The sequence below is a fragment of the Oncorhynchus tshawytscha genome, linkage group LG10, assembly GCF_018296145.1.
Source record: "Oncorhynchus tshawytscha isolate Ot180627B linkage group LG10, Otsh_v2.0, whole genome shotgun sequence".
NCBI lineage: Eukaryota > Metazoa > Chordata > Actinopteri > Salmoniformes > Salmonidae > Oncorhynchus > Oncorhynchus tshawytscha.
In genome coordinates this window covers 69,069,639-69,097,410 of record NC_056438.1, presented here as the reverse complement: position 1 = coordinate 69,097,410, position 27,772 = coordinate 69,069,639, and the positions used below count along the sequence as shown (strand labels likewise).

Genomic DNA, 27,772 nt, shown 5'->3' with positions numbered 1-27,772 from the left:
ACATCATCCTCCCTAATCTTAAACGGCACCGACCGCCATTGATGCACACATACAGTACAAAGACACAATGCCGGCACAAACACACTGTCTGACGCACAGACACATTCACAAAGTAAAGATATAGAAATAGAACTGTTCTTTCTTCAAAGAGATAATAGATTTAATACATTCTTATAGCAATGTTTTTACAGTGTGCATGTGTGTGTCAGACTATCTATGGGGAACAAGCACTTACATTCTCTCAGACGGAACGTCTGGAAAACCAACAGAGTGCAGAGAAAGGTCAACTCAAGACAGACCCCAACGGAACCCTGACACACACACACACACAAACTGTCTCAGAGCTATCACACAGACAGTGGTCACAGGAAGGTAAATTGGGCAAGAACAGTGAGTTGCGAACAGGCAGACGGCTACACAGTAGGAGTGGAGGATGAATGTGTCAAATAGGAGATAGTGGGAAAGAGACATATCTAGATACCTATAGAGAATTCCAATTTAAACCAGGACAGGTTGTCACCACTTCACATACTGATTGACTGACAGACTGACTGGCTGACTGAGTGACTGATTGACTGGCTGACCAACTGAGTGGCTGACTGACCAACTGACCGACTGACTGACTAACAGACTGACTGGCTGGCTGACCAACTGACCGACTGGCTGGCTGGCTGACCAACTGACTGGCTGACTCAGCGGGCTGACCGACCAACTGACTGGCTGACTGATTGATTGACTGGCTGACTAGCAGCTGTAATGGCATAGCCACAGTCACAGACATGAACACCTTGAACTCATAATGAGCATAGAAAGGGAAGGGGGAGGAGAGGGAAGGAGAGAGTGAGAGAAGGGAGAAAAAGGAGAGAAAGAAGAGAGAGAAGGAGAATCAAAGATGTTTAAGGGGTAAACGAACAAGAGAGAGCCTGAGAGAGAAAGAAAGAAAGAAAGAAAGAAAGAAAGAAAGAAAGAAAGAAAGAAAGAAAGAAAGAAAGAAAGAAAGAAAGAAAGAAAGAGCATGTGAAAGGGTAACCATTGATGAAAATGAGGGTGGGTGAAGAGGAGAGGGCATGGGCAATAAAAGCCTGAGCCTAAAATCCCATAGAAGCCAATCCAAATCAGTCCCACGGTGTTGGTTTACAGTCCCACTACTACTGCCATTCAGACCCACAGCATTGGGCACCCTTCACACTACACACTACTGGAGGAAAGAAGAGAAAAGGGTGGGGGGTTGGAGGGATGGAGGAAAGTAGGCATCAAACAGGCCACTTCAATTAAGACAAATAAAAGGCCAGCAATGAAGAAAGGGGCAAATGGAGAGAGATGGGAGGAATAGAAGTGGAGAAAAGAGAGTGCTAGAAAGAAGAAAAGTGCGGGTGGAAGAAGTGGACAAAGGAAAATAGAGGAGAAGAAGAGGGATATGGGGATGGGAATTGAAGATGAGTGTGTTTGAACTGGTCATTCAAAGTCCGGGTAGCCATTTGATTAACTGTTCGGCAGTCTTATAGCTTTAAAGATCGGACCCTTTCTTTCAATTTTCGCTGAAAATGATATACCCAAATCTAACTGCCTGTAGCTCAGGACCTGAAGCAAGGATATGCATATTGTGGAAATGTGAAATGTATGTAGGAGAATATAACACATTAGATCTCGTAAAAGATAATACATAGAAAAAAACATGCGTTTTTTTAAATAGATTTTTTTCATCATATTTGAAATGCAAGACAAAGGCCACAATGTATTATTCAAGCTTAGGTGCAATATATATTTTGATGGCAGTGGTTTATCTGCAAAGTGTTAGATTGATCCAATGAACCATTGTATTTCTGTTCTAAATGTTGTATCAAGTCTGCCCAAATGTGCCTACTTAGTTTATTATTACAATTTCAAGTTCATAACTGTGAACTCCCCTCAAACAATATCATGTTATTATTTCACTGTAATTTAAGCTTTCTGCCCATATCAGATATGTCGATGTCCTGGGAAATGTTCTTGTTAATTACAACTTCATGCTAATCACATTAGCGCACGTCAGCTCAACCGTCCCGTGGGGGGGGGGACCGATCCCGTAGAGGTTCAGGTGTTTTTTGCAACCAGTCACAATGCACTAGATAGTGCAGCTGTAAAACTTTTTTGAGGATCTGAGGACCCATGCCAATACTTTTCAGTCTCCTGAAGGGGAATAGGCATTGTTGTGCCCTCATCACAACTGTCTTGTTGTGTTTGGACCTTGGTGATGTGGACACCAAGGAACTTAAAGCTCTCTACCTGCTCCACTACAGCCCTGTGAATGGGTACATGCTATGCCCTCCCTTTCCTGTATGTAGTCCACGATCAGCTCCTTTGTCTTGATCACGTTGAGGTAGAGGTTGTTGTAATGGCACCACACTGCCAGGTCTCTGACCTCCTCCCTACAATCTGTGTCATCGTTGTCGGTGATCAGGCCTACCATCATCGTGTCGTCGGCAAACTTAATGATGGTGTTGGAGTCATGCCCGACCACAAAGTCAAGGGTGAACAGGGAGAACAAGAAGGGACTAAGCATGCACCCCTGAGGGGCGCTCGTGTTGAGGGTCAGTGTGGCAGATGTGTTGTTGCCTACCCTTACCACCTGGGGGCGGCCCATCAAGAAGTCCAGGATCCAGTTGCGAATTCCCAGGGTCCTTGGCTTAGTGATAAGCTTTGAGGGCACTATGGTGATGAATGCTGAGCTGAAGTCAATGAAAATCATTATAACGTATGGGTTAATTTTGTCCAGCCGGGAAAGGGCAGTGTGGAGGGCAATAAAGATGGCGTCATCTGTGGATCTGTTCGGGCGCTATGCGAATTGAAGTTGGTCTAGGGTTTCTGGGATGACGGTGTTGATGTGAGCCATGACCAGCCTTTCAAAGCACTTCATAGCTACAGATATTAGTGCTACGTGTCGGTAGTCATTTAGGCAGGTTACCTTGGTGTTCTTGGGCACAGGGACTATGGTGGTCTGCTTGAAGCATGTAGGTATTACAGACTCAGTCAGGGACAGGTTGAAAATGTCTGTGAAGACACTTGCCCGTTGGTCAGAGCATGCTCTGAGTACACATCCTGGTAATCCATCTTGCCCTGCAGCCTTGTGAATTTTGACCTGTTTAAAGGTCTTACTCACATCTGCCACGGATAGCGTGATCACACAGTTGTCCAAAACAGTTTGTGCTCTCATACACGCTAATGTGTTGCTTGCCTCGAAGCAAGCATAGAAGTCATTTAGCTCGTCTGGTAGGCATGTGTCACTAGGTAGCTTGTGGCTGGGCTTCCCTTTGTAGTCCGTAATAGTTTGCCAGCCCTGCCACATCCGACGAGCATCAGAACTGGTGTAGTAGGATAACATTTTAAACCTGTCTTGACGCTTTGCCTGTTTGACGGTTCGTCAGAGGGCATAGTGGGATTTCTTATAAGCGTTAGGGTTAGAGTTCCGCTCCTTGAAAGCGGCAGCTCTTAGCATCTGACATCTGACCACTTCCGTATTGAGCGAGTCACTGGTACTTCCTCCTTTAGTTTTTGCTTGTAAGGAGGAATCAGGATGATGGAATTATGGTCTGATTTGCCAAATGGAGGGCGGGTGAGAGCTTTGTACACATTTCTGTGTGTGGAGTAAAGTTGGTCTCGAGTTTTTTCCCTCTGGTTGCACATGTGACATGCTGGTAGAAATGAGGTAAAACACATTTAAGTTTTACTGCATTAAAGTCCCCGGCCACTAGGAGTGCCGCCTCTGGATGAGCATTTTCTAGTTTGCTTATGGCCTTATACAGCTCGTTTAGTGCGGTCTTAGTGCCAGCATCGGTTTGTGGTGATAAATAGACAGCTATGAAAAATATAGAGGAAAACACTCTTGGTAAATAGTATGGTCTACAGCTTATCATGAGGTACTCTACATCAGGCGAGAAAAAACAATACTTTTTTATATTAGATTTCATGCACAAGCTGTTACTGACAAAAAGACACAGACCACCACCCCTCGTCTTACTGGATGTAGGTGTTCTGTCTTGTCGAAGCACGGAAAACCCAGCCAACTGTATATTATTCATGTCGTCATTCAGCCACGACTTGGTGAAACATAAGATATTACAAGTATGTCCGGTTGGTTGGATAGGCTTGAATGGAGCTCATCCAATTTATTCTCCAATGATTGCACGTTGGCCAAAAGGATATATGGTAGAGGTGGGTTACCCACACGCCAACAAATTCTGACAAGGCTCCCGGACCTGCCTCCCCTCAATGGGTGTCTCCTCTTCATGAGAACGACGGGGTTTTGGGCCTGGTCCGGGAGCAGCAGTATATCCTTCACATCATCTTCGTCCATTTCGAGGTGAGTAATCGCTGTTCTGATATCCAGAAGCTCTTTTCAGTCATAAGAAATGGTAGCAGAAACATTATGTACAAAATGAGTTACAAACATCGCAGAAAACCCCCAACAAATTAACACAATTGGCTAGGAGCCCGTAAAATGGCAGCCATTCCCTCCAGCACCATTCTTATCACTTGCCATGGCAAGCAAGTTAGAAGATCAATGGAAGATGGAACTAAAATGATGGAATTAAAAATGTAATGAGAAGGACAGGCTACAAAAACAAAGAACTAACAAGTAGGCTGCTACTTAACACTTTGAATAGAGTTGTTGTAACTGCAGCCTATGTAGCCTATATTAGCCAACCCAGCTAGGTAGCTAACTAGCTATGTTAACTAGCTAGCTTCTCTAACTAGCTAGTCAAAACAGGTACTATGTAATCCGATTAGGTGATAAATAACCTAGCTTTGGCAGCTAGAAGTTAGTAACTAGTGCGAGTCAACTTGGTTGCTGCTGTCTCTCTCTCTCTCCTCATCACCCCACTCAGCCACATACAGTCACAAACACACAGCATGGTCCCTCCCCCGCCTGCTACTAGCACGTTCATTCCTCTCACCTTCAGTGTGTGCAATAACAGCTTCAGTGAATAACGTATAAAATAAATCTGCTTCTTCCCTCACTTGGATTGGATCAGACTGGATCTGGACAGGCCCGGGTCTATACAGGGCCGGATCTGGTTGTCATTGGGTCCGTTCGGACTGGGTCTCTATAAATATTATGGAGGAAAGCCCCGGGTCCATTTCGAAATGGGTCAAAGTTTTTGCACTCGGGAAGACCTCTAGTGAGAGGGGGTAAGACCGACAGAGGGGTGAGAGGGTGTACCAGACGAGGGAAACGGAGCAAAACGTCTAACAGTCAGGCCAGGGAAGCTGTGTGTGTGTGTGTGTGTGTGTGTGTGTGTGTGTGTGTGTGTGTGTGTGTGTGTGTGTGTGTGTGTGTGTGTGTGTGTGTGTGTGTGTGTGTGTGTGTGTGTGTGTGTGTGTGTGTGTGTGAGACCTGTAAGCTCTATGTGGCTACATATCATTACCGCAGCCTTCCTGAAGATCAAGGCTCCTAATAAACTGTAATACAGCTAATAGAGGGACAGGTCAGTTGCAGTAGAGAGAGAGGAGGGAGAGAGAAGGATGGAAAGAGAGACAGAGTGAGAGAAGGTTGGAAAGAGGGAAAATTAGTTGAGAGAGAAAGAAGAGAGGTATGGTAAAAATGAATGGGAGAGAGAGAGCTGGGAGAGAATGGGGGAATCAAACAGAGGAAGACATGGAAGAAGAAGATAGAGAATGAGGGTAGAATTAGGAAGATCAAGACAGAGAAAAAGGAAGAGAGAAGATCAATGTCCTCATCTGTCCAAGGGCACAGTTGTTACAAGGAAGGGAGACCTGCCAATAAATACAACTATTACAGATTAAAGCAATTAAACCAGAGACGACCTCTGCCCTCATGAATACGGTTTCCCAGGAACCTAAGGCGTGTGCGTGTGTGTACAATGTTTGTTTTACATATGCTTGCATCGGCACTAATAAGCATACTGGTGATTGCTTGTGGGAATGTGCGTGTGTGTGTGCATTTGCGTGTTCATGTGTGTTTGTATGTGCCTGGGGGGTATCATTTAAAACCAGTGAAGCACACTAAGCAGACTGGGAGTTCAAGCTAGCAGAACTAACCCATTAATCTATGTAGTGCAGGCCGTTTTGGTCCTTGGTCAAAGTTCAAATCATCCTGGTGTACATTCTGCTGGTGTTAAATTAAATATACAAACAGCATAACTAAGCATAATTCACGGTATGCTTCGTTAACACGTGGGCCATATTCATTATTGCATACCATAGAAATGTTTTGGGCAACAGAAAACAAAAACAAGCATTTCTCATTGGACAAGTTCAGGTCGTCCCTCCGTGTTTGCTTCTGTTTGGTTCCTAGTGAATTTGACCCTGAAATCATAGTCACCAGGGCCACGTTCAGCAGCTAAACATTGTTGAATGCTGCAGACAGAAACGCCATGAACAGAGACCATGTGGTTTCTTATGGCACATGTCAGAGAGGCATGTTTGTTCTACATAGTATATTTCTATCTGAATATTTCCAAAACGTTGTGTACTGCTCAACCGGCCCATGGAGCGCCCTGTGTGAGTCTCCCCTCAGAGCTGGGAGTGACAGTGAGTTGAAGCACCATCTGCTGTCTGACATGGTCACTACACCTGCCTCTCTCTCTCTCTCTCTCTCTCTCTCTCTCTCTCTCTCTCTCTCTCTCTCTCTCTCTCTCTCTCTCTCTTCTCTCTCTCTCAAAATTTCAGGGGCTTTCTTGACAATGTGAAAAATATGTTTACATTGCCAAAGCGAGTGAAATAGATACTAAACAATAAAAAATGAGCAGTAAACATCATACACAGTTCATTATACACAAATGTCATATTATGTCTAGGGAAAAGGGATAGGGGGATACCTAGTCAGTTGTACAACTGAATGCATTCAACTGAAATGCGTCTTCTGCACTTAACCCAACCCCTCTGAATCAGAGAGGTGCGGGGGCCATAATTGACATCCCCGTCTTCGGGTGCCCGGGGAACAGTGGGTTAACTGCCTTGCTCATGGGCAGAATTACATATTTTTACCTTGTCAGCTCGTGGATTCGATCCAGCAACCTTTCGGTTACTGGCCCAATGCTCTAGTGTTGTAATGATGTGCAAATAATTAAAGAACAAAAGGGAAAATAAATAAACATAAATATATTTTAGGTCTCTCTGTCACTCTCACTGTAGTGGCCTGGAGGATTTCCCCTCAGTCCAAATCAAACCACTAATCACATGTCATCACATTCATATTCACCTCTATTAGCCTCAGCAGGAGCTTACAATAACACAAACACATATTCAGAACTACACACACACACACACAGAGCAATTGCTCAGCGAGCAATCACAGCACGAGAGCCAAGAATGATAGAGAGAGAAAAATAACAAGGGTGAGAAAGGGAGGGAGAGAGAGAGAGAGAGAGAGAGAGAGAGAGAGAGTTTTATTTGCCGCAAGGAAAGACAAAGCAGAAAGCACTTTGGCTCTGAAAACAGGTTTCATTGGATTATACTGCCTACAGAAAGCAGCACACACACACACACACACACACACACACACTCGCACACTATGTGTACTTGGAGTTGCAAATTAGACCACTAGTCGGAGGATGAGAGGGTGACAGCAGGATACTGACATCAACGGACTGTCAGTGTTGCTTCACCTACTGCCTATGACCTGCCTTCTCCCTTCAGTCTTGGAATCATCAAGATAATACAGGACAGAACAACACACACACACACATACATACATACATACACACACACACACACACACACACACACACACACACACACACACACACACACACACACACACACACACACACAAACAAACATTTATCTAAATCAGGGGTGGGCAATTCCAGTCCTCAAGGGCCTGATTGGTGTCACAGTTTTGCCCCCAGCTAACACGCCTGACTCCAATAATCACCTAATCATGATCTTCAGTTTCGAATGCAATTTGATTAATTAGCTGTGTTTGCTAGGGATGGAGAAAGTGTGATACCAATCAGGCCGTCGAGGACTGGAGTTTCCCACCATGATCTAAATCAGCACGGGTTTCCTTCACTTCCAGTAGGTTTCATCATGCGTAGAAGTCATTTGATGAATTTTTCAACACTGTGTTGTCTTTTCTCAAGCTGTGTCTTTTGTTTCCGGTGCCTGCTGCCTTCCTATCCCCTGAGTGGGACTGTACAGTATGAACTACACAGTGTGTGTGTGTGTGTGTGTGTGTGTGTGTGTGTGTGTGTGTGTGTGTGTGTGTGTGTGTGTGTGTGTGTGTGTGACATACAATCAAAGACACAACACAACACAACTGATATTCTCTTTCACTTCACTGCAACGACACTGTTCAACCAACAAGCTCTCACAGCAGAATTAGACTTTCATCCACATTATGGGTTAAGTTTAGGTACTCATTCCGAATGGTTCCGTTAAGGGTTGAGGTTTGGCATAGGGTTATAACCTCAAATAAAAATCCAGTGTGCACGACTGGGATCAAACACGCATTCTGTTCCAGAGTCATGGGATCCATGGGATTACACACACAGGGTTAACATTTGGGATAGGGTTAAAACCCCAAATTCATATGAAAGCAGCTGACACTAGAGGCATCACTGGCCACCAGGGTGGATGTGTGTGTGTGTGTGTGTGTGTGTGTGTGTGTGTGTGTGTGTGTGTGTGTGTGTGTGTGTGTGTGTGTGTGTGTGTGTGTGTGTGGATGTGTGTGTGTGTGTGTGTGTGTGTGTGTGTGTGTGTGTGTGTGTGTGTGTGTGTGCGTGAGGGGGGGGTGAGCTTGTCAATAGGACGTATAGCTCCGCACGTCCAATACGAAAGCTTTGTTCTAACACCTTACGGAGTACCGGCTGCTCCAGTCACAGACACGCCACTAAACGGGAGAAAGGAAGGCTCGGGAAGTGCTTCGAAACTCAGAACTTTCACAAAAATTAATTCACTATGAATATTAGTCAGATTATGTCATAACACAGTTGTAAGAAAGTATCAAGCAACTGGACTGTCAATTCATAACTGATTAGTAATAACTGCACACATAACGCATGAACATCATTACATGATCAAACCACAGAGTGATCAAATATGTCTCAAAGACAGTGCCTATAGAATTTCACCCATATGACAATCACTTCAAACCCTGTGCTTGCGGATCTACATTTAAGTAGTTAGGAGGGGAGTAGTTACTCAGCAAATGGTCCGCTCTAATTTTTGGCTGAGTAGGCATATCAATGTTAATACAATAACGAAGAGAGAACCCCAGCAGCAATGTGTGACAAATCTACTGTAATTGCTAGCTTAGTCCTGATTTGAAACACTGCTGTAGCGTAGACCAGTAGCCCTTACTTGAAAATAATGTGCCATCATTATCAGGCCTAATATCAGTATTATTACTTTCAAACCCATAAAAGTTGAATTTGTCTTAAAGGTCAAATGTGTCTTCAACCATTGCCCAATACAAGAAAAGCTATAAGTTGTGCTTCTGAAGTTAAATTATTTCTTTATTTCTCCTGCGCATACCATGTTGCCTCCACATATATCTCCAAAGCATTGCCTCGATGCTATACAAATTTAATGTCGTGTTTCATGAAGAATCTACAGTTTCCCATGCTTCTACACCGCTTTCCGTGCCCTAGCTGACATTATGCATGATTCATACCGACCACACAGTCAGTGAACTTAACGAAGCGACTCTATACCGTTACGTCCACGGTGGACTAACGGGGGCTCCCGCCTTCCACCTACTGTACACCGCAACAACCCCCGCGGTTCAAATCACCGAGTCAAAACCTAAAAAATCGTTAACCACTCTCTTACCTTCATTCTCCGGGTAATTCCGTAAGCCTTTACATGGCGCAAACGCGTGAAAAAGAAAGGGGGAGAAAATGAAAAGGGATGGATAGATCCCAGGGAAGACTCGTGCCATTTTTCAGGCTGCGCCTTGCGCTCGCTGCATCCCTGTTTCGTGTAGAGTTGGTGAGCGAGCCCTCGTGAATGAGCGGAGTAGAGGAAAGAAGGAAAAGAGAGAGAAAGCAAGAGAGAGACAGGGAGCGAGAGAGAGAGAGAGAGAGAGAAGGGAAAGAGGAGGAGACGAGAAGGAGGGTCCAGCGCGAACTACGCGCTGTCAACCACGGGCGAGCCCTGAGTGGTGTCGAAGTGCGAGAACCCGGGCAGTCGTGACACACACACAAACTATTCAAAGGGCACACGCAGGACTGAGATCATTACTGAATTTCGGACGTTTGGAGAGCGCATATCGAAGGAATGCTCCAATTTGCGTAAAGATGACCATGACTCCTGTTTCTGAATCCAACTGAAAATGTATGGCTGAAAGTGAATTATATGGGGCGATGGTTTTACCATAGAATATCTGGGACTAACAGCCCCTATATAGCCTTGGTGTCTTATACTGTTGATTGGACCATTAACGCTTTTTTATGACCATTCGATGCATAGCCTAGCCTAGCAGTAGCGGTGCGTGGATAAAATCACTGGAGAAGCCGTATTACAACCTATGTGTCGTGATTATTCCGTTGTTTGCTCTATAAACTGTTATGTCATGTGCGACCGTGATATATTGGCCTAAAGGCAGAGACAATAAGAAGACATTGTGGAATAATACATTCAACCAAACCTTTGTTTTGTATCACAAAACCGGATAGCGACCTCTATCCAGTCAAGTCCGGCAATGCATATTGCATGTACAATAATAGACAGTTACATGACCTACAGCATGGTCAAACAAGTTAATGTTTCCCACATTTCGGACAACTAAATAACTATTGATTTAGAACCACAGAGAGATACCGCAAGTAGCAAAGAAAGTTGCCTCCAATATTATAGCACCATTTCAACTTCAGCATTTCAACATGATCAAATCACCACTGCTTAGTCTAATACAGTGACAACTAAAATGTACCAAAAACGGTTTAGTCCAATCAACATAAGCTAAATATGATGTGACTGTCCATGGTTCTGATTTGTGTGTGTATGTGTAAGTGTGTGTGCATGCACGTTGTGCAAGTAGAAAAAAACATGTTGACTCACGCTACTTGTAGAGAAACACCAATTCCTTCCTCCTCTTTCATGTTGCTGAAACGGTCTATCAGTCTGTCATACAGTACACCTTTTATTTGTCTTTGTCCTAGGCTACATGGTTAAATTACTTGATTGCCTAACTTCCATTCATGGGCAATGTTAGCTAGTTAACATTAGCCTTCATCTAACTACATATGAAACTTCCATCCTCTCAGGCCGAGGACACAACAATGTATGAATTAATGGTTGGTGCAGAATCACCATTGTAATCATTGGTCAGTACTGACAATTAAGTAAAACCGGAAGTCCAAATATCTATCTCCATCCATGGCTAATTTAGGAAAGGGACCATTTGAGCTAGCTAGCTGCTAGTGCTAGTGTGCTAGTGTGCTTTCTCCGTAAAGCCTTTTTGAAATCTGACACAGCGGTTGCATTAAGGAGAAGAGTATCTTGATTCGTATGTTTAACACTTGTATTGTTTATCAATGTTTATGATGAGTATTTCTGTAATTTGATGTGGCTCTCCACTTTAACCAGATGTTTGTTTGAGACAATACATTTCTGACCATAACGCGCCAATGTAAACTGAGATTTTTGTTTATAAATATGAACTTTATCGAACAAAACATACATGTATTGTGTAACATGAAGTCATATGAGTGCCATCTGATGAAGATCATCAAAGGTTAGTGATTAATTTTATCTCTTTTTCTGCTTTTTGTGACTCCTCTCTTTGGCTGAAAAATGGCTGTATGGTTTTCTGTGACTAGGTGCTGACCTAACATAATCGCATGGTGTGCTTTCGCAGTAAAGCCTTTTTGAAATCAGACACTGTGGTTGGATTTACAAGAAGTTTATATTTAAAATGGTGGATAATACTTGTGTTTGAGGAATTTTAATTATGGGATTTCTGTTGTTTTGAATATGGCGCTCTGCAATTTCACTGGCTGTTGTCGAGGTGGGACGCTAGCGAGAGGTTAACCAAATAGCTACCCAGACAATCTGCCTTGACCCTTTTTTGCACTATCTTTTTTGACTCGTCACATATACTGCTGATACTGTTTACTACCTGTGTCACGCCCTGATCTGTTTCACCTGTCTTGTGCTAGTCTCCACCCCTCACCTGGTGTCTCCCATTTTTACCCCTTTAGTCCCTGTGTATTTATACCTGCATTTTCTGTTTGTCTGTTGCTTGTCCCGTCAAATCGTGCCAGAGTCTTTCTTGAGTTTTTTCCTCTCACTGGTTTTTGTTCTAGACTCCCCGGTTACTACCGGTTTTGCCTGTCCTGACCCTGAGCCTGCCTGCCGTCTACGTCTGCCAACTATTACCAGGATTACGAACCCTGCCTGTCCTCAACCTTCTTTTTGCCTACCCCTGTATATTCATTTAATATTTGAGACTTGAACCATCGGCCTCACGTGTCTGCATCTGGACCTCATCCTGAGCCCTTGTACTCTGTGGAGATTGGTGAACCTTCCAGAAGGACAACCCTCTCTGCAACACTCCACCAATCAGGCCTTTATGGTAGAATGGCCAGACGGAAGCCACTGCTGAGTAAAATGCACATGACAGCCGGCTTGGAGTATGCCAAATGGCACTTAAAGACTCTCAGACCATGAGAAACAAGATGACTGCAGGAATGTCCACCAGAGCTGTTGCCAGATGTTAATTTCTCTTCCTTAAGCCACCTCCAATGTTTTTTTTGAGAATTTGACAGTACGTACAACCGGTCTCACAACCACAGACCATGTGTAACCACGCCAGCCCAAGACTTCCACATCCAGCTTCTTCACCTGTGGGATCGTCTGAAACGAGCCACCCAGACAGCTGATGAAACTGTGGGTTTGCACAACCTGTCAGAAACTGTCTCAGGGAAGCTCATCTTCGTGCTCGTTGTACTAATCAGGGTAGTTTGGCGTCGTAATCATGGTTAAATGCTTACCTTCGATGGCCGCTTGCACGCTGGAGAAGTGTGCTCTTCACAGATAAATCTGAGTTTCAACTGTACCGGGCTGATGTCAACCACCCAATGGTGGCTGTGGGGTTATGGTATGGGCTAGCATAAGGTACGGACAACTAACATAATTGCATCTGCCGCCATCACCTCATGTTTCAGCATGATAATACCCCATGTCGCAAGAATCTGTACACAATTCTTGGAAGCTTAAAGTTCTGCCATGGCCTGCATACTCACATGACATATCACCCATTAAGCACGTTTGGAATGCTCTGGATCAACGTGTACGACAGTGTGTTCCAGTTCCCGCCAATATCCAGAAACTTCGCACAGCCATTGAGGAGGAGTGGGACAACATTCCACAGGCTACAATCAACAGCCTGATCAACTCAATGCGAAGGAGATATGTTGCGCTGCATGAGGCAAATGATGGTCACACCAAATACTGACAGATTTTCTGATCCATACTCCTACTTTATTTTAAACATGATCTGTGACCAACCGATGCATATCTGTATTCGCAGGAACGTAAAATCCATAGATTAGGGCCTAATGAATCTATTTAAATTGATTGATTTCCTTATATGAACTGTAACTTAGTAAAAGCTTTGAAATTGTTGCATGTTGCGTTCATATTTTTGTTTCATTTGAATTTGATCATCTATGCAAGTCAGTTAAGAACCAATTCTTATTTACAATGACGGCCTGGCAAAAGGCCTCCTGCGGGGACAGGGGCTGCGATTAAAGGACAAAACACACGTCACGACAATAGAGACACCATATCTTTTATTACATGTTTTACTGTTTCTTTCTCTCTGCATTGAGACACAAAGATGAGTTTCACACGGTTGTTTTTCTTGTTTATCTCATGTCTATCATCTTTCTCCCTTCCCTTCTTTCAACCCCTCCACCCTCTCCCCTTTCTCACCCTCTGTCTCTCTCTCCCCTCTCGTTCACTCTCCACCTTCCCTCTCTCTCTCCTCCAGCCTCCCTCTCTCCTAACTTCTTTAAATCCCCCACATCTCTCTTTCCCTCCTCTCCCTCCTCTCTCTCATCCCTCATTCCCCCCTCTCCCCCTCTCTCCCCTTTCCTCACTCTCCCTCCTCCCCCTCCAATATCTCCCCCTTTCCCCTGCCTTTCCCTCCCCTCATCTCTCTCACTCTCTTCCTCTCCCTCCTCTGTCTCCCTCCTCTTTCCCACCTCTGTATGTTGACCCTCTCTTCCCCTCTCTACTTTCTCACCCCCTCCCTCCTTCACCATCTCCCTCTCTCACTTTCCTCTCTCTTCTCCTCCCTCACTCTCCCCTTCTTTCTCACTCCCTCCTCCCCATCCTTTCTCTCTCCCTTATTTTTCCACTTTCTCCCCCTCCCTCACTCTCCCCCTTTCTCTCTCTTCTCCCCACTCCGTTTTCTCTCCCCCTTCTTTCCCTGTCTCCCCACAGACAGACAGACAGACAGACAGACAGACAGACAGACAGACAGACAGACAGACAGACAGACAGGCACATAGGCAGGCAGACACACACAGACAATTTCACATTTCTAGTCAATCTAAAAAAAAGTCCAATATCTTCTTCAGAATCCTTTTAAGAATTCATAACAAGGCTCTTAGTTTCTTGAAGTGCAAGACCATTGTGTCCAATGAAGGTCAATAATGCTTTTTGTTTGATTGAATTCAAATTTCATATGCCGGGTCACGACAGTCCCACGGTCACAATATGTACAATTTGGGAAGATTCAACCTTTTTAACCATTCGGAACCGCAACTAAGACCCCCAATTAAGTCACTTCCTGTAATCGCAGGAAGGAGAATTTCAATGCACGGCCTCCTGGGGACACTGTTTTACGATATGCAGTATCTGTATTTTTTAACTAAATAATGAATTTGGCTTTACTGATATTAGCACATTAAAACACATTGAATAACATATTCATACATGGAAAAACAGATAATGAAAACATTTACAAAATACAGTGAGATACAAAAGTATTGGGACAGTGACAATTTTGGTGTTGTTTTGCCTCTACTCCAGCACTTTGGATTTGAAACGATACAATGACTATGAGGTTAAAGTGCAGAGCTTTAATTGTAGGGTATTGTCATCCATATCGGGTGAACCATTTTGAAACTACATCACTTTTTGTACATTTTGTACACATTTTAGGGGACCAAAAGTATTGGATCCAATTCACTTACATGTGTATTAAAGTAGTCTAAAGTTTAGTGTTTGGTCCCATATTCCTGGAGGCATTTGCTGTTTGTTTTGGTTATGTTTCAGATTATTTTCTGCCCAATAGAAATTAATGGTACAGTGGAAGTCGGAAATGTACATACACCTTAGCCAAATACATTTAAACTCAGTTTTTCACAATTCCTGCCATTTAATCCTAGTAAAAATTCCCTGTCTTATGTCAGTTAGGATCACCACTTAATTTTAAGAATGTGACATGTCAGAATAATACTAGAGAGAATTATTTAATTCAGCTTTTACTTCTTTCATCACATTCCCAGTGGGTCAGATGTTTACATACACTCAATTAGTATTTGGTAGCATTGCCTTTAAAATGTTTAACTTGGATCAAATGTTTTGGTTAGCCTTCCACAAGCTTCCCACAATAAGTTGGGTTAATTTTGGCCCATTCCTCCTGACAGAGCTGGTGTAACTGAGTCAGGTTTGTAGGCCTCCTTGCTTGCACATGCTTCTTCAGTTCTGCCCACACATTTTCTATAGGCTTGAGGTCAGGGCTTTGTGATTGCTTCAATATATCCACATACTTTTCCTCCCTCAAGATGCCTTCTATTTTGTGAAGTGCACCAGTACCTCCTGCAGCAAGGCACCACCACAACATGATCCTGCCACACCCGTGCTTCAAGGTTGGGATGGTGTTCTTCGGGTTGCAAGCCTCCCCCTTTTTCCTCCAAACATAACAATGGTCATTATGGCAAAACAGTTCTAATTTTGTTTCATCAGACCCAAGGACATTTCTCCAAAAAGTACAATTTTTGTCCCCGTGTGCAGTTGCAAACTGTAGTCTGGCTTTTTTATGGCAATTTTGGAGCATTGGCTTCTTCAGGCCCCTTTCAGTTTATGTTTATATAAAGTGGGGCCAAAAAGTATTTAGTCAGCCACCAATTGTGCAAGTTCTCCAACTTAAAACGATGAGAGAGGCCTGTAATTTTCATCATAGGTACATTTCAACTATGACGGACAAAATGAGAAACAAAAATCCAGAAAATAACATTGTAGGATTTTTAATGAATTTATTATGGTGGAATTATGGTGGAAAATAAGTATTTGGTCAATAACAAAAGTTTATCTCAATACTTTGTTTTATACCCTTTGTTGGCAATGACAGAGGTCAAACGTTTTCTGTAAGTCTTCACAAGGTTTTCACACACTGTTGCTGGTATTTTGGGCCATTCCTCCATGCAGATCTCCTCTAGAGCAGTGATGTTTTGGAGCTATTGCTGGGCAACATGGACTTTCAACTCCCTCCAAAGATTTTCTATGGGGTTGAGATCTGGAGACTGGCTAGGCCACTCCAGGACCTTGAAATGCTTCTTACGAAGCCACTCCTTCATTGCCCGGGCGGTGTGTTTGGGATCATTGTCATGCTGAAAGACCCAGCCACGTTTCATCTTCAATGCCCTTGCTGATGGTAGGCTTTGTTACTTTGGTCCCAGCTCTCTGCAGGTCATTCACTAGGTCCCCCCGTGTGGTTCTGGGATTTTTGCTCACCGTTCTTGTGATCATTTTGACCCCACGGGGTGAGATCTTGCATGGAGCCCCAGATCGAGGGAGATTATCAGTGGTCTTGTATGTCTTCCATTTCCTAATAATTGCTCCCACAGTTGATGTCTTCAAACCAAGTTGCTTACCTATTGCAGATTCACTCTTCCCAGCCTGGTGCAGGTCTACAATTTTGTTTCTGGTGTCCTTTGACAGCTCTTTGGTCTTGGCCATAGTGGAGTTTGGAGTGTGACTGTTTGAGGTTGTGGACAGGTGTCTTTTATACGGATAACAAGTTCAAACAGGTGCCATTAATACAGGTAACGAGTGGAGGACAGAGGAGCCTCTGTAGGAGCCCCACTGTAGGACTCGTTTTACTGTGGATGTACATACTTTTGTACCGGTTCCCTCCAGAATATTCACAAGGTCCTTTGCTGTTGTTCTGGGATTGATTTGCACTTTTCTCACCAAAGTATGTTCATCTCTAAGAGACAGAACCCGTCTCCTTCCTGAGTGGTATGACGGCTTCATGATCCCATGGTGTTTATACTTGCGTACTATTGTTTGTACAGATGAACGTGGTGCCTTCCGGTGTTTCGAAATTGCTTCAAAGGATGAACCAGACTTGTGGAGGCTTGCAATTTTTTGTCTTAGGTCTTGGCTGATTTCTTTTTATTTTCCCATGATGTCAAGCAAAGAGGCACTGAGTTTGAAGATAGGCCTTGATATGCATCCACAGGTACACCTCCAAATGACTCAAATTATGCCAATTAGCCTATCAGAAGTTTCTATACCCATGGCATAATTTTGGGGGTTTTCCAAGCTGTTTAAAGGCACAATCAACTTAGTGTATATAAACTTCTGACCCACTGGAATTGTGTTATATATAATCTGTCTGCAAACAATTGTTGGAAAAATGACTTGTGTCATGCACAAAGTAGATGTCCTAACCGACTTGCCAAAACTATAGTTTGTTAACAAGAAATCTGTGGAGTGGTTGAAAAACAGGTTTTAATGTCTCCAACCTGTATATGTGTATTTAAACTTCCCTCTTCAACTGTAAATAATGTATTGTGTCATTTTTTGTCACTTTTATTGCATACAAGAATACAATATCTTTCTTAACATTTCTACAGTCTTGGCCAAAAGTTTTGAGAATGACACAAATATAAATTTTCACAAAGTTTGTGGCTTCAGTGTCTTTAGATATTTTGGTCAGATGTTACTATGTAATACTGAAGTATAATTACAAGCATGTCATAGGTGTCAAAGGCTTTTATTGACAATTACATGAAGTTGATGCAAGGAGTCAATATTTGCAGTGTTGACCCTTCTTTTTCAAGACCTCTACAATCTGCTCTGGCATGCTGTCAATTAACTTCAGGGCCACATCCTGACTCGTGGCAGCACAATCTTGCATAATCAATGCTTGGAGTTTGGCAGAATTTGTGGATTTTTGTTTGTCCACCCACCTCTTGAGGATTGACCACAAGTTCTCAATGGGATTAAGGTCTGGGGGAGTTTCCTGGCCATGGACCCAAAATATCGATGTTTTGTTCCCTGCGCCAATTAGTTATCACTTTTGCCTTATGGCAAGGTGCTCCACCATGCTGTAAAAGGCATTGTTCGTCACCAAACTATTCCTGGATGGTTGGGAGAAGTTGCTCTCGGAGGATGTGTTGGTACCATTCTTAATTCATCGCAGTTTTCTTAGGCAAAATTGTGAGTGAGCCCACTCCCTTGGCTGAGAAGCAACCACACACATGAATGGTCTCAGGATGCTTTACTGTTGGCATGACACAGGACTGATGGTAGCGCTCACCTTGTCTTCTCCAGACAAGCTTTTTTCCGGATGCCCCAAACAATCAGAAAGGGGATTCATCAGAGAAAATGACTTCACCCCAGTCCTCAGCAGTCCAATCCCTGTACCTTTTGCAGAATATCAGTCTGTCCCTGATGTTTTTCCTGGAGAGAAGTGGCTTCTTTGCTGCCCTTCTTGACACCAGGCCGCCATCCTCCAAAAGTCTTCGGCTCACTGTGTGTGCAGATGCACTCACACCTGTCTGCTGCCATTCCTGAGCAAGCTCTGTACTGGTGGTGCCCCGATCCTGCAGCTGAATCAACTTTAGGAGACGGTCCTGGTGCTTGCTGGACTTTCTTGGGCTTCCTGAAGCCTTCATCACAACAATTGAACCGCTCTCCTTGAAGTTCTTGATGTTCGGATAAATGGTTGATTTAGGTGGAATCTTACTGGCAGCAAAATCCTTGCCTGTGAAGCCCTTTTTGTGCAAAGCAATGATGACGGCACGTGTTTCCTTGCAGGTAACCATGTTTGACAGAGGAAGAACAATGATTCCAAGCACCACCCTCCTTTTGAAGCTTCCAGTCTGTTATTCAAACTCAATCAGCATGACAGAGTGACCTCGTCAGCCTTGTCCTCGTCAACACTCACACCTGTGTTAACGAGAGAATCACTGACATGATGTCAGCTGGTCCTTTTGTGGCAGGGCTGAAATGCAGTGGAAATGTTTTTGGAGGATTCAGTTCATTTGCATGGCAAAGAGGGACTTTGCAATTAATTGCTATTCATCTGATCACTCTTCATAACATGCTGGAGTATATGCAAATTGCCATCATACAAACTGAGGCAGCAGACTGTGAAAATATATATTTGTGTCATTCTCAAAACTTCTGGCCACGACTGTACATTAATTTATGTGGAATCGACCATGATTACAGATAGTCCTAAGTTAAACGCACAAATATCATACCCCCAAAACATGCTAACCTCTTACCATTACAATAACAGGGGAGGTTAGCATTTTTGTGAGGTATGACATTGATGCCTCTGTAATAGGTACTTGTTCATGAGAGTATCACCTTCGATGGTGGGGTGCATCCCAAACAGTTCGGATGCTACACACAGAAGTTGGTAGATCGGCATTACTGACTTCAGAAGAGTCTTGTGACATTTGCACATTAACTCTAGGTCAGGCTTCAAGTGAGGCCTACCTTTCTGCCATGTAGTGGATGGAAGGGAAAATGTATTAATTGTTAATTGAATTCAGGTTAGGGTTGTGTCTATGGTTGAGACCCTAACCCTAACTCCAGCTTCATATCAACTCCTGGCTCAACCCAAACCCTAACCCTCGCTTCACCTTCACATTTTACCTCAACCCTAACCCCCGATTCATCTGCACATTTTGGCTCAACCTTAAACCTAACCCTAACTCTCGCTTCATCTTCACATTTTGACTCAACCCTAACCCTAACCCTCACTTCATCTTCACATTTTGGCTCAACCATAACCCTAACCCTCACTTCATCTTCACATTTTGGCTCAACCCTAACCCCATCTCTGGCTTCATCTTCACATTTTGGCTCAACCTTAACCCTAACCATAACCCTAACCATAACCAATGTTCTCTCAAATTTTTTATTTCACTGAGCAAATTTAAGGTCTGCTGAGTGCAAACTTGAACGTTGAGAAAATTCTGTGCAACTTCCGGAGGGCGCGTTGACTGTAAACACTGAGACTGTATCTGCTTTAAGTTAGTGGTCAAGTAGGCTACTGTGGCTATTTGATCATAACTTAGGCCTACCAGAATGGTCTACCATCAAAAACAATGGAGAGAATGCATCCCATAACATTTTAACATTGAAATAGCTGTTCTATCATTGAGCCTACAATGGCAGCCAACGTGTGGATTTCAATGTAGGCCTACATTTCATTAGCCTTTTTTTAAAGACATGCAGGGCTTCACCTGTTTATCCACTTGTCCACTTGTTTATCCACCCTGTAACTCTCATCTTTTCTCATTGACGGGAATGTATTAAGAAAAATGTCAACCCTGTGACACTCATCTTTTCCCTTTGACAGCAATGTATTGAGCTACTGTGACATTTGATGATGGGCTGATGATGGGCTTATGGGTTGATGAGGGGCTAATTATGGGCTGTTGATGAGCTGATGATAGGTTGATGATGGGCTGTTGATGGGCTGATGATAGGCGGATGATGGGCTGATGAGGGACTGTACTAATTGATCTATAAGTCAATCCAAATCACATTACATCAACATTTCTATGAGTTGATTTCATTTTAACCCCGATTTTAAACCAAAATAATTTGAGTTTATTAACTCAATCAATTGTGAATCAATAGACCTTTTAATGTTGTTCTGATGTCTTCGCCCTGTGGTTCATCTGCAAAATAGAGTCGTCTAGGTCACCATGGACAGGCTTGGGGGATTAATGCTGGGTCACGACCACAATTATATTTACCATGGAAAGTGTCTCTTTATCGCACTTCTGTCTGAAACCATGCTCCTGAAAGACGCATAAAAACACCAAGTACATACACTGATTTACATTGTCGCTCTGCTCTATCCCCCAGTGGTTCTGTTTGTTGTGTGTGTGTGTGTGTGTGTGTGTGTGTGTGTCTGTCTGTCTGTCTGTCTGTCTGTCTGTCTGTCTGTCTGTCTGTCTGTCTGTCTGTCTGTCTGTCTGTCTGTCTGTCTGTCTGTCTGTCTGTCTGTCTGTCTGTCTGTCTGTCTGTGTGTGTGTGTGTGTGTGTGTGTCTGTGTGTGTAGGTGGTTGGCTTTGTGTGCGTGTGTGCAGCACAGCACACTCCTAACTTCCAGAGATTTGTTAAGGACCCAATTATGATGACGATTGGTTCCGTGTCCCGGCTTTACTCAGTGACCTAAATTCTTAGCTCTTTTCTCTCTCCTTTTTAATTTTCACATTTTCTGTTCTTATCCTGACATGAAGCTGCATTCAGTGGTCTGGTGACAAAACAGTGCCACCAGTGATGTGCCCCTTCAATTCTTGTCAATCTCAAACACTAGTTGTCGAGTCATCGAGGGCTCCACTGCTCCCTTCGGAAGCTTCTTTATCGAATAGCCATCGTAGGCTGACTCTGCTCCCTTGGCAGCGACTTCTTCTTAATCTTAGCATGTTTCCTAGCAACAACTGTCACTACTACTGTACGTCACCCTAAAATATTGTCAAAATAAATCAAGAAATCTGTCATTCATTTTCGAGAAGGTCTTACAGTAGTCATATGATTTTACATCTAGCTAAGGAATTTCGTTTATTTAGCCTGTTTATTTATTTATTTAACTAGGCAAGTCAGTTAAGAACACATTCTTATTTTCAATGACGGCCTAGGAACAGTTGGATAACTGCCTGTTCAGGGGCAGAACGATAGATTTGTACCTTGTCAGCTCAGGGGTTTGAACTTGCAACCTTCCGGTTGCTAGTCCAACGCTCTAACCACTAGGCTACCCTGCTACCCTGCCACCCTTTATATGAAATGAGAGAGAAGCTAACCAACCAGCAAGTGCAACACTAAACGTCTGACTCCCCATGTTGTTTGATCCTCACTAAAGCTTAGCGTTCATCTCCAGAACGAAGTAGCTTGACTCTCTCTTTTGTCCTCTCTCTCTTTCTTCCTCTCTCTCCCTCTTTCTCTCGATCCCTTTCTGAAACAACACTGACCCTTCTTTCCCTTGCTATCACTTGTTCTCTCGCTCTCTGTTCTATATCTCTTTCACTCGGAGTGAACTGTGAACTTCAGTCTCTCATCCCTCACCCTGTGATGGTCCGTCTGCTTCCCAAAGGAGCACCAAAACTGACCCCGATCATTGGAGCTCTTCAATGTGTTCACTCAGAGCTACCTTTATCTAAAGAATGGAGAGACACATTTTTGTAAGTAAAACTAGGGGTGATTGATGAAGGGAGATGACAACAGATGGCAGTTAAAAAGTAAAGCAGAGTGCACTTGAAAGAGTTGCTGTTGTCACACACACATATAAACACACAAACTCAGAGGTTTTGGTTTTGGCAGAGAAGAGAGGTAAGCTTGGGGGGTTGGGGGACCGATAGGGGTGCAGAGGTGATGACGGTCATTCTGGTGATGACAGGCAGGCATTCTGGAGTCTCCCCCTCCCTCCTTTTCTCTCCCTCTTTAAGACTCACTCAGTCATGTGATAATGTCTCTATTGTGGCAGGCTGAAGGCTAAATGGCTGACAGCTTGGAACTGACATTAAGGGCCAGAGAGAAAGACATCCAGCCCTAATCAGGCTAGTGAGTAGTGATGGGCTGATGGTCTTTAGCAGGCTAGTGAGTGGTGATGGGCTGATGGTCTTTAGCAGGCTAGTGAGTAGTGATGGGCTGATGGTCTTTAGCAGGCTTGTGAGTAGTGATGGGCTGATGGTCTTTAGCAGGCCAGTGAGTAGTGATGGGCTGATGGTCTTTAGCAACACCTGCTGCCTGGGTCTGGGTAAGAACAACTGTCTACTGGCTCTGATTAAAAAGAGACAGAGAGTGTTGGTCTCTCTCAATTCAATTTCAATTCAATTTAAGGGGCTTTATTGGCATGGGAAACATATGTTTGTATCGCCAAAGCAATCGAAATAGATAAACAAGAGTGAAATAAACAATAAACAATAATATATTAACAGCAAGCATTACAAGAATAAAGACATTTCAAATGTCATATTATGTATATTCATAGACAGTGTTGTAACGATGTGCAAATAGTTAAAGAACAAAAGGGAAAATAAATAAACAAATATAGGATGTATTTACAATTGTGTTTTTTCTTCACTTGTTGCCCTTTTCTTGTCACAAATCATGCTGCTGTGATGCACACAGTGGTATTTCACCCAATAGATGTGGGAGTTAATCAAAATTGGATTTGTTTTCGAATTCTTTGTGGGTCTGTGTAATCTGAGGGAAATATGTGTCTCTAATATGGTCATACATTGGGCAGGAGGTTAGGAAGTGCAGCTCAGGTTCCACCTCATTTTGTGGGCAGTGTGCACATAACCTGTCTTCTCTTGAGAGACAGGTCTGCCTACGGTGGCCTTTCTCAATAGCATGGCTATGCTCACTAAGTCTGTACATAGTCAAATATTTCCTTAATTTTGGGTCAGTCACAGTGGTCAGGTATTGTGCCACTGTGTACTCTCTGTTTAGGGCCAACATGTTTTTTCTTCATTCTTTCCAATGTGGCAAGTAATTATCTATCTATTATCTCTTGTTTTCTCATGATTTGGTTGGGTCTAATTGTGTTGCTGTTCTGGGGCTCTGTGGGGTCTAATTGTGTTGCTGTCCTGGGGCTCTGTGGGGTCTAATGGTGTTGCTGTTCTGGGGCTCTGTGGGGTCTAATTGTGTTGCTGTTCTGGGGCTCTGGGGCTCTGTGGGGTCTAATGGTGTTGCTGTTCTGGGGCTCTGTGGGGTCTAATGGTGTTGCTGTTCTGGGGCTCTGTGGGGTCTAATTGTGTTGCTGTTCTGGGGCTCTGTGGGGTCTAATGGTGTTGCTGTTCTGGGGCTCTGTGGGGTCTAATGGTGTTGCTGTTCTGGGGCTCTGTGGGGTCTAATGGTGTTGCTGTCCTGGGGCTCTGTGGGGTCTAATTGTGTTGCTGTCCTGGGGCTCTGTGGGGTCTAATGGTGTTGCTGTCCTGGGGCTCTGTGGGGTCTAATGGTGTTGCTGTCCTGGGGCTCTGTGGGGTCTAATGGTGTTGCTGTCCTGGGGCTCTGTGGGGTCTAATTGTGTTGTGTTGCTGTCCTGGGGCTCTGTGGGGTCTAATTGTGTTGCTGGGGCTCTGTGGGGTCTAATTGTGTTGCTCCTGGGGCTCCTGGGGCTGTCCTGGGGCTCTGTGGGGGGTCTAATTGTGTTGCTGTCCTGGGGCTCTGTGGGGTCTAATTGTGTTGCTGTCCTGGGGCTCTGTGGGGTCTAATGGTGTTGCTGTCCTGTCCTGTCCTGGGGCTCTGTGGGGTCTAATGGTGTTGCTGTTCTGGGGCTCTGTGGGGTCTAATTGTGTTGCTGTTCTGGGGCTCTGTGGGGTCTAATGGTGTTGCTGTTCTGGGGCTCTGTGGGGTCCAATGGTGTTGCTGTTCTGGGGCTCCTGGGGCTCTGTGGGGTCTAATGGTGTTGCTGTCCTGGGGCTCTGTGGGGTCTAATTGTGTTGCTGTCCTGGGGCTTTGTGGGGTCTAATTGTGTTGCTTTCCTGGGGCTCTGTGGGGTCTAATGGTGTTGCTGTCCTGGGGCTCTGTGGGGTCTAATTGTGTTGCTGTCCTGGGGCTCTGTGGGGTCTAATTGTGTTGCTTTCCTGGGGCTCTGTGGGGTGTGTTTGTGAACAGGGCCCCAGGACCAGCTTGCTCTCTCTCTCTGCTTAATTTCACGCTCTTTCTGTCTCACTCCATCTCTCACAAACACACACTCTACATATCTCTCACACACACACACACACACTTTTTATATATCTCTAGACACACACATACTTTAGAAAACTCACTCTTTGTCTTGCTCACTCTCGCGCTTTGACACACACACACACACACATACATAGAGAGACAGGAAGACAGGGCGATTCGTCATGTCAGAGAAGCCCACAGTGCCGCCACACAAAAGGTGAGTTGGAGTGTGGGAAATGGCCAACGCACAAAGCCAACCCTGCCCCTTTCTGCCTCCTCTTGGCTGGGGCAGACACAGCCCTCAGCCCCCCTAACCCTCATCCACGTTCCCCCAGCTCCCCAATACAGTACCCCAATCCCCAGCCCCTCGACCTTTAAGTCCTCTGGCCAGACAGTTATCCAGCCTCCTCCAAAAAGACAGGATACGTCCCAAATGTCACCCTATTCCCTATGTAGTTCACTACTTTTGACCATGGACCATAGAGGAAAAGGGTGCCATTTGCGATGCATACAGAGACCACTCCTCTCCAACTGCTCTGGCAGAGACATGTAGAATCTGCTCTAATCTCATCATGCTGCTATTCACAAAGACAGAAAGTGAAGAGAGACAGATCTCTACTCTTCGCCAGCGCAGCTGTCCCTACAAAGGCAGAAAGAAAAAGAAAGACATTCTCTTCCAAGTGTCTTCGTCTCCCATCATTCTTTTTTTCCTCCATTTTTCAGTGTGCAGCTGTCTTTCGGGCACTACCTATACTGCATTTGGGTGGTCTAACTGCGGGTCTAGATTAGCCTTATATGAAGAGTTCTATATGATTGAGATATTGGTCGAAAGTGACCTTCCTTTCCTGTACCATGTTCCTGATCATTGAGGAGTAAAGAAATAAAGATTGTACACCCTAGAAGCAAGGTGTACTGACTGGCAGAGCTACAGTGTCATTTAATTAAAGAGGTGGACAGATGAAACTGCTGTAAATGAGCCCTACTGATGAACACCATTTTATGCCTGTAATCTCCCCACACGTCTCTAAGGGCCTGAGTGACATGCAGTTGGCAATGCAGACTGTTGAGTCAGGGGAAACTGCACTCATCTCCTGCCTGGTAAGAGACCTATCGTTGGGGGGGATGTCCAGAACCAGATTAAAATTAATTTATCAGTCTGTCTCTCACTTTTCAATGCACTCCTCTTCCCCAGTGACTTATCCTCCCTTCAGAAATATAGCTGATATATCTTAAAGGTGCATTATGCAGAAATCGCTCCTCCATTTCCTGGTTGCTAAAATTCTAATAGTTCACCTAATTTATGTGACAAAACAAGCAAGTTTAGTATAGTGAATTATTGTACCATTTAAACCGCTGTGAAATACATTTTCCAGAACCACAAATATGATATTTTCAGCTGTTTGAAGCTGGTGTACAAAACTGAAAGTAAAATGGGAATGACAGATCTATAATGCAAACTTCTACTGTATGTGAATTTGGTTGGGTTGCACAAAAAGTTACATATTGCAGCTTCAACAAATACATTTTGAACAAGGACAGAACATGCAAGATGAAATGGTTTCATATGTTCAACAGCTCACCTCTCATCCATCTTTTCCCTGGGCAGACCTAACAGAGGGAGATATACATCTAGCCACACACACACATGATTTGTCACCATCTCTCGGCACAGACAAGCCTGGACTAATGGACACACACTCTGTGTGTGCTAAACATATTAGACCCATGAGAGAGAGAGAGAAGCAAAGGGACAGAAGAGAGGGGAAATGATACAGAAGAAGAGAGAGAGGGATAAAAGAGAGAACAATAGAGAGAAGGAGATAGAGGAACACAAGACAGAGTGAAAGATACAGTGAGAGGGGTGAAAGGTCATACAGGGAGGAAGAGGGAAGTGACACAAAGAGACATTTATGAGAGCTAATACAGTGAGGGCTAGAGACATGAATTGAGAGAGAGCGAGAGTCAGAAATCAGCTCAATATAATTGAAGAATCCTTAGTCTCTAACCACTTCTGGGAAAATCTGAAAACTTTAAACAAACAACACAAATTAATTATCTATCCAAAATGGAGATATTTTTGGCTCTATAACAAAGAACACACAGCAAAAACATTTACATGATCAAATACAAATCTTAGAATCTGTAATGAATACTCAGGGAGAAAAAGGTGTAGATTCATGTGCACAGCGCGTCAGGTGTTTATTTCGTCTTCGCAAAAGGCAGGAATCGTGGTCACAGGCAGGCAATGGTCATACACAGATAGGCAAACAGGCAGGTGAATCAAAACTAGGACTGAAGGCTATAACTGGTCATACACAAATAGGCAAACAGGCAGGTGAATCAAAACTAGGACTGAAGGCTATAACTGGTCATACACAGGTAGGCAAACAGGCAAGTGATTCAAAACTAGGACTGAAAGCTATAAGTGGTTCTCACAAACAAGCTAGGAAAAGGTTTGGTAGAGTCAAAACGAACAAAACCTCACAAAGGCACAAACAGAATGAACTGAACTAGCCCAAGGACCATGCCTCAGGACTACCTGGCCTGATGACTTCTTGCTGTCCCCAGTCCACGTGGCCGTGCTGCTGCTCCAGTATCCACTGTTCTGCCTGCAGCTATGGAACCCTGACCTGTTCACCGGATGTGCTACCTGTCCCAGACCTGCTGTTTTCAACTCTCTAGCGACAGCAGGAGAGGTAGAGATACTCTGAATGATCGGCTATAAAAAGCCAACTGACATTTATCTCTAAGGTACTGACCTGTTGTACCCTCTACAACGACTGTGATTATTTTTATTTGACCCTGCTGGTCATCTATGAACGTTTGAACATCTTGGACATGTTCTTTTATAATCTCCACCCAGCACAGCCAGAAGAGGACTGGC

General features: G+C 44.0%; 1 protein-coding gene across 4 annotated transcripts in view; it reads right to left on the bottom strand.

Annotated features, from left to right (window-relative positions):
• LOC112260805 (ephrin type-A receptor 3-like) overlaps window positions 1-10,114 on the bottom strand; it is a 206,049-nt gene extending 195,935 nt beyond the window's left edge. For 3 of the 4 annotated variants that reach the window (XR_006084365.1, XM_042328930.1, XM_024436155.2), the window contains exon 1: window positions 9,775-10,113. Coding sequence is in view for 3 of the 4 variants with exons in the window: in XM_042328930.1 (XP_042184864.1) it covers window positions 9,775-9,883 (109 nt within the window). In the remaining variant the exon portion in view is untranslated. Of the gene's footprint in view, window positions 1-9,774 lie in introns of all 4 variants that reach the window. The other variant, XM_042328931.1, reaches the window with a different exon arrangement.
• Between the last annotated feature and the right edge of the window lie 17,658 nt (window positions 10,115-27,772).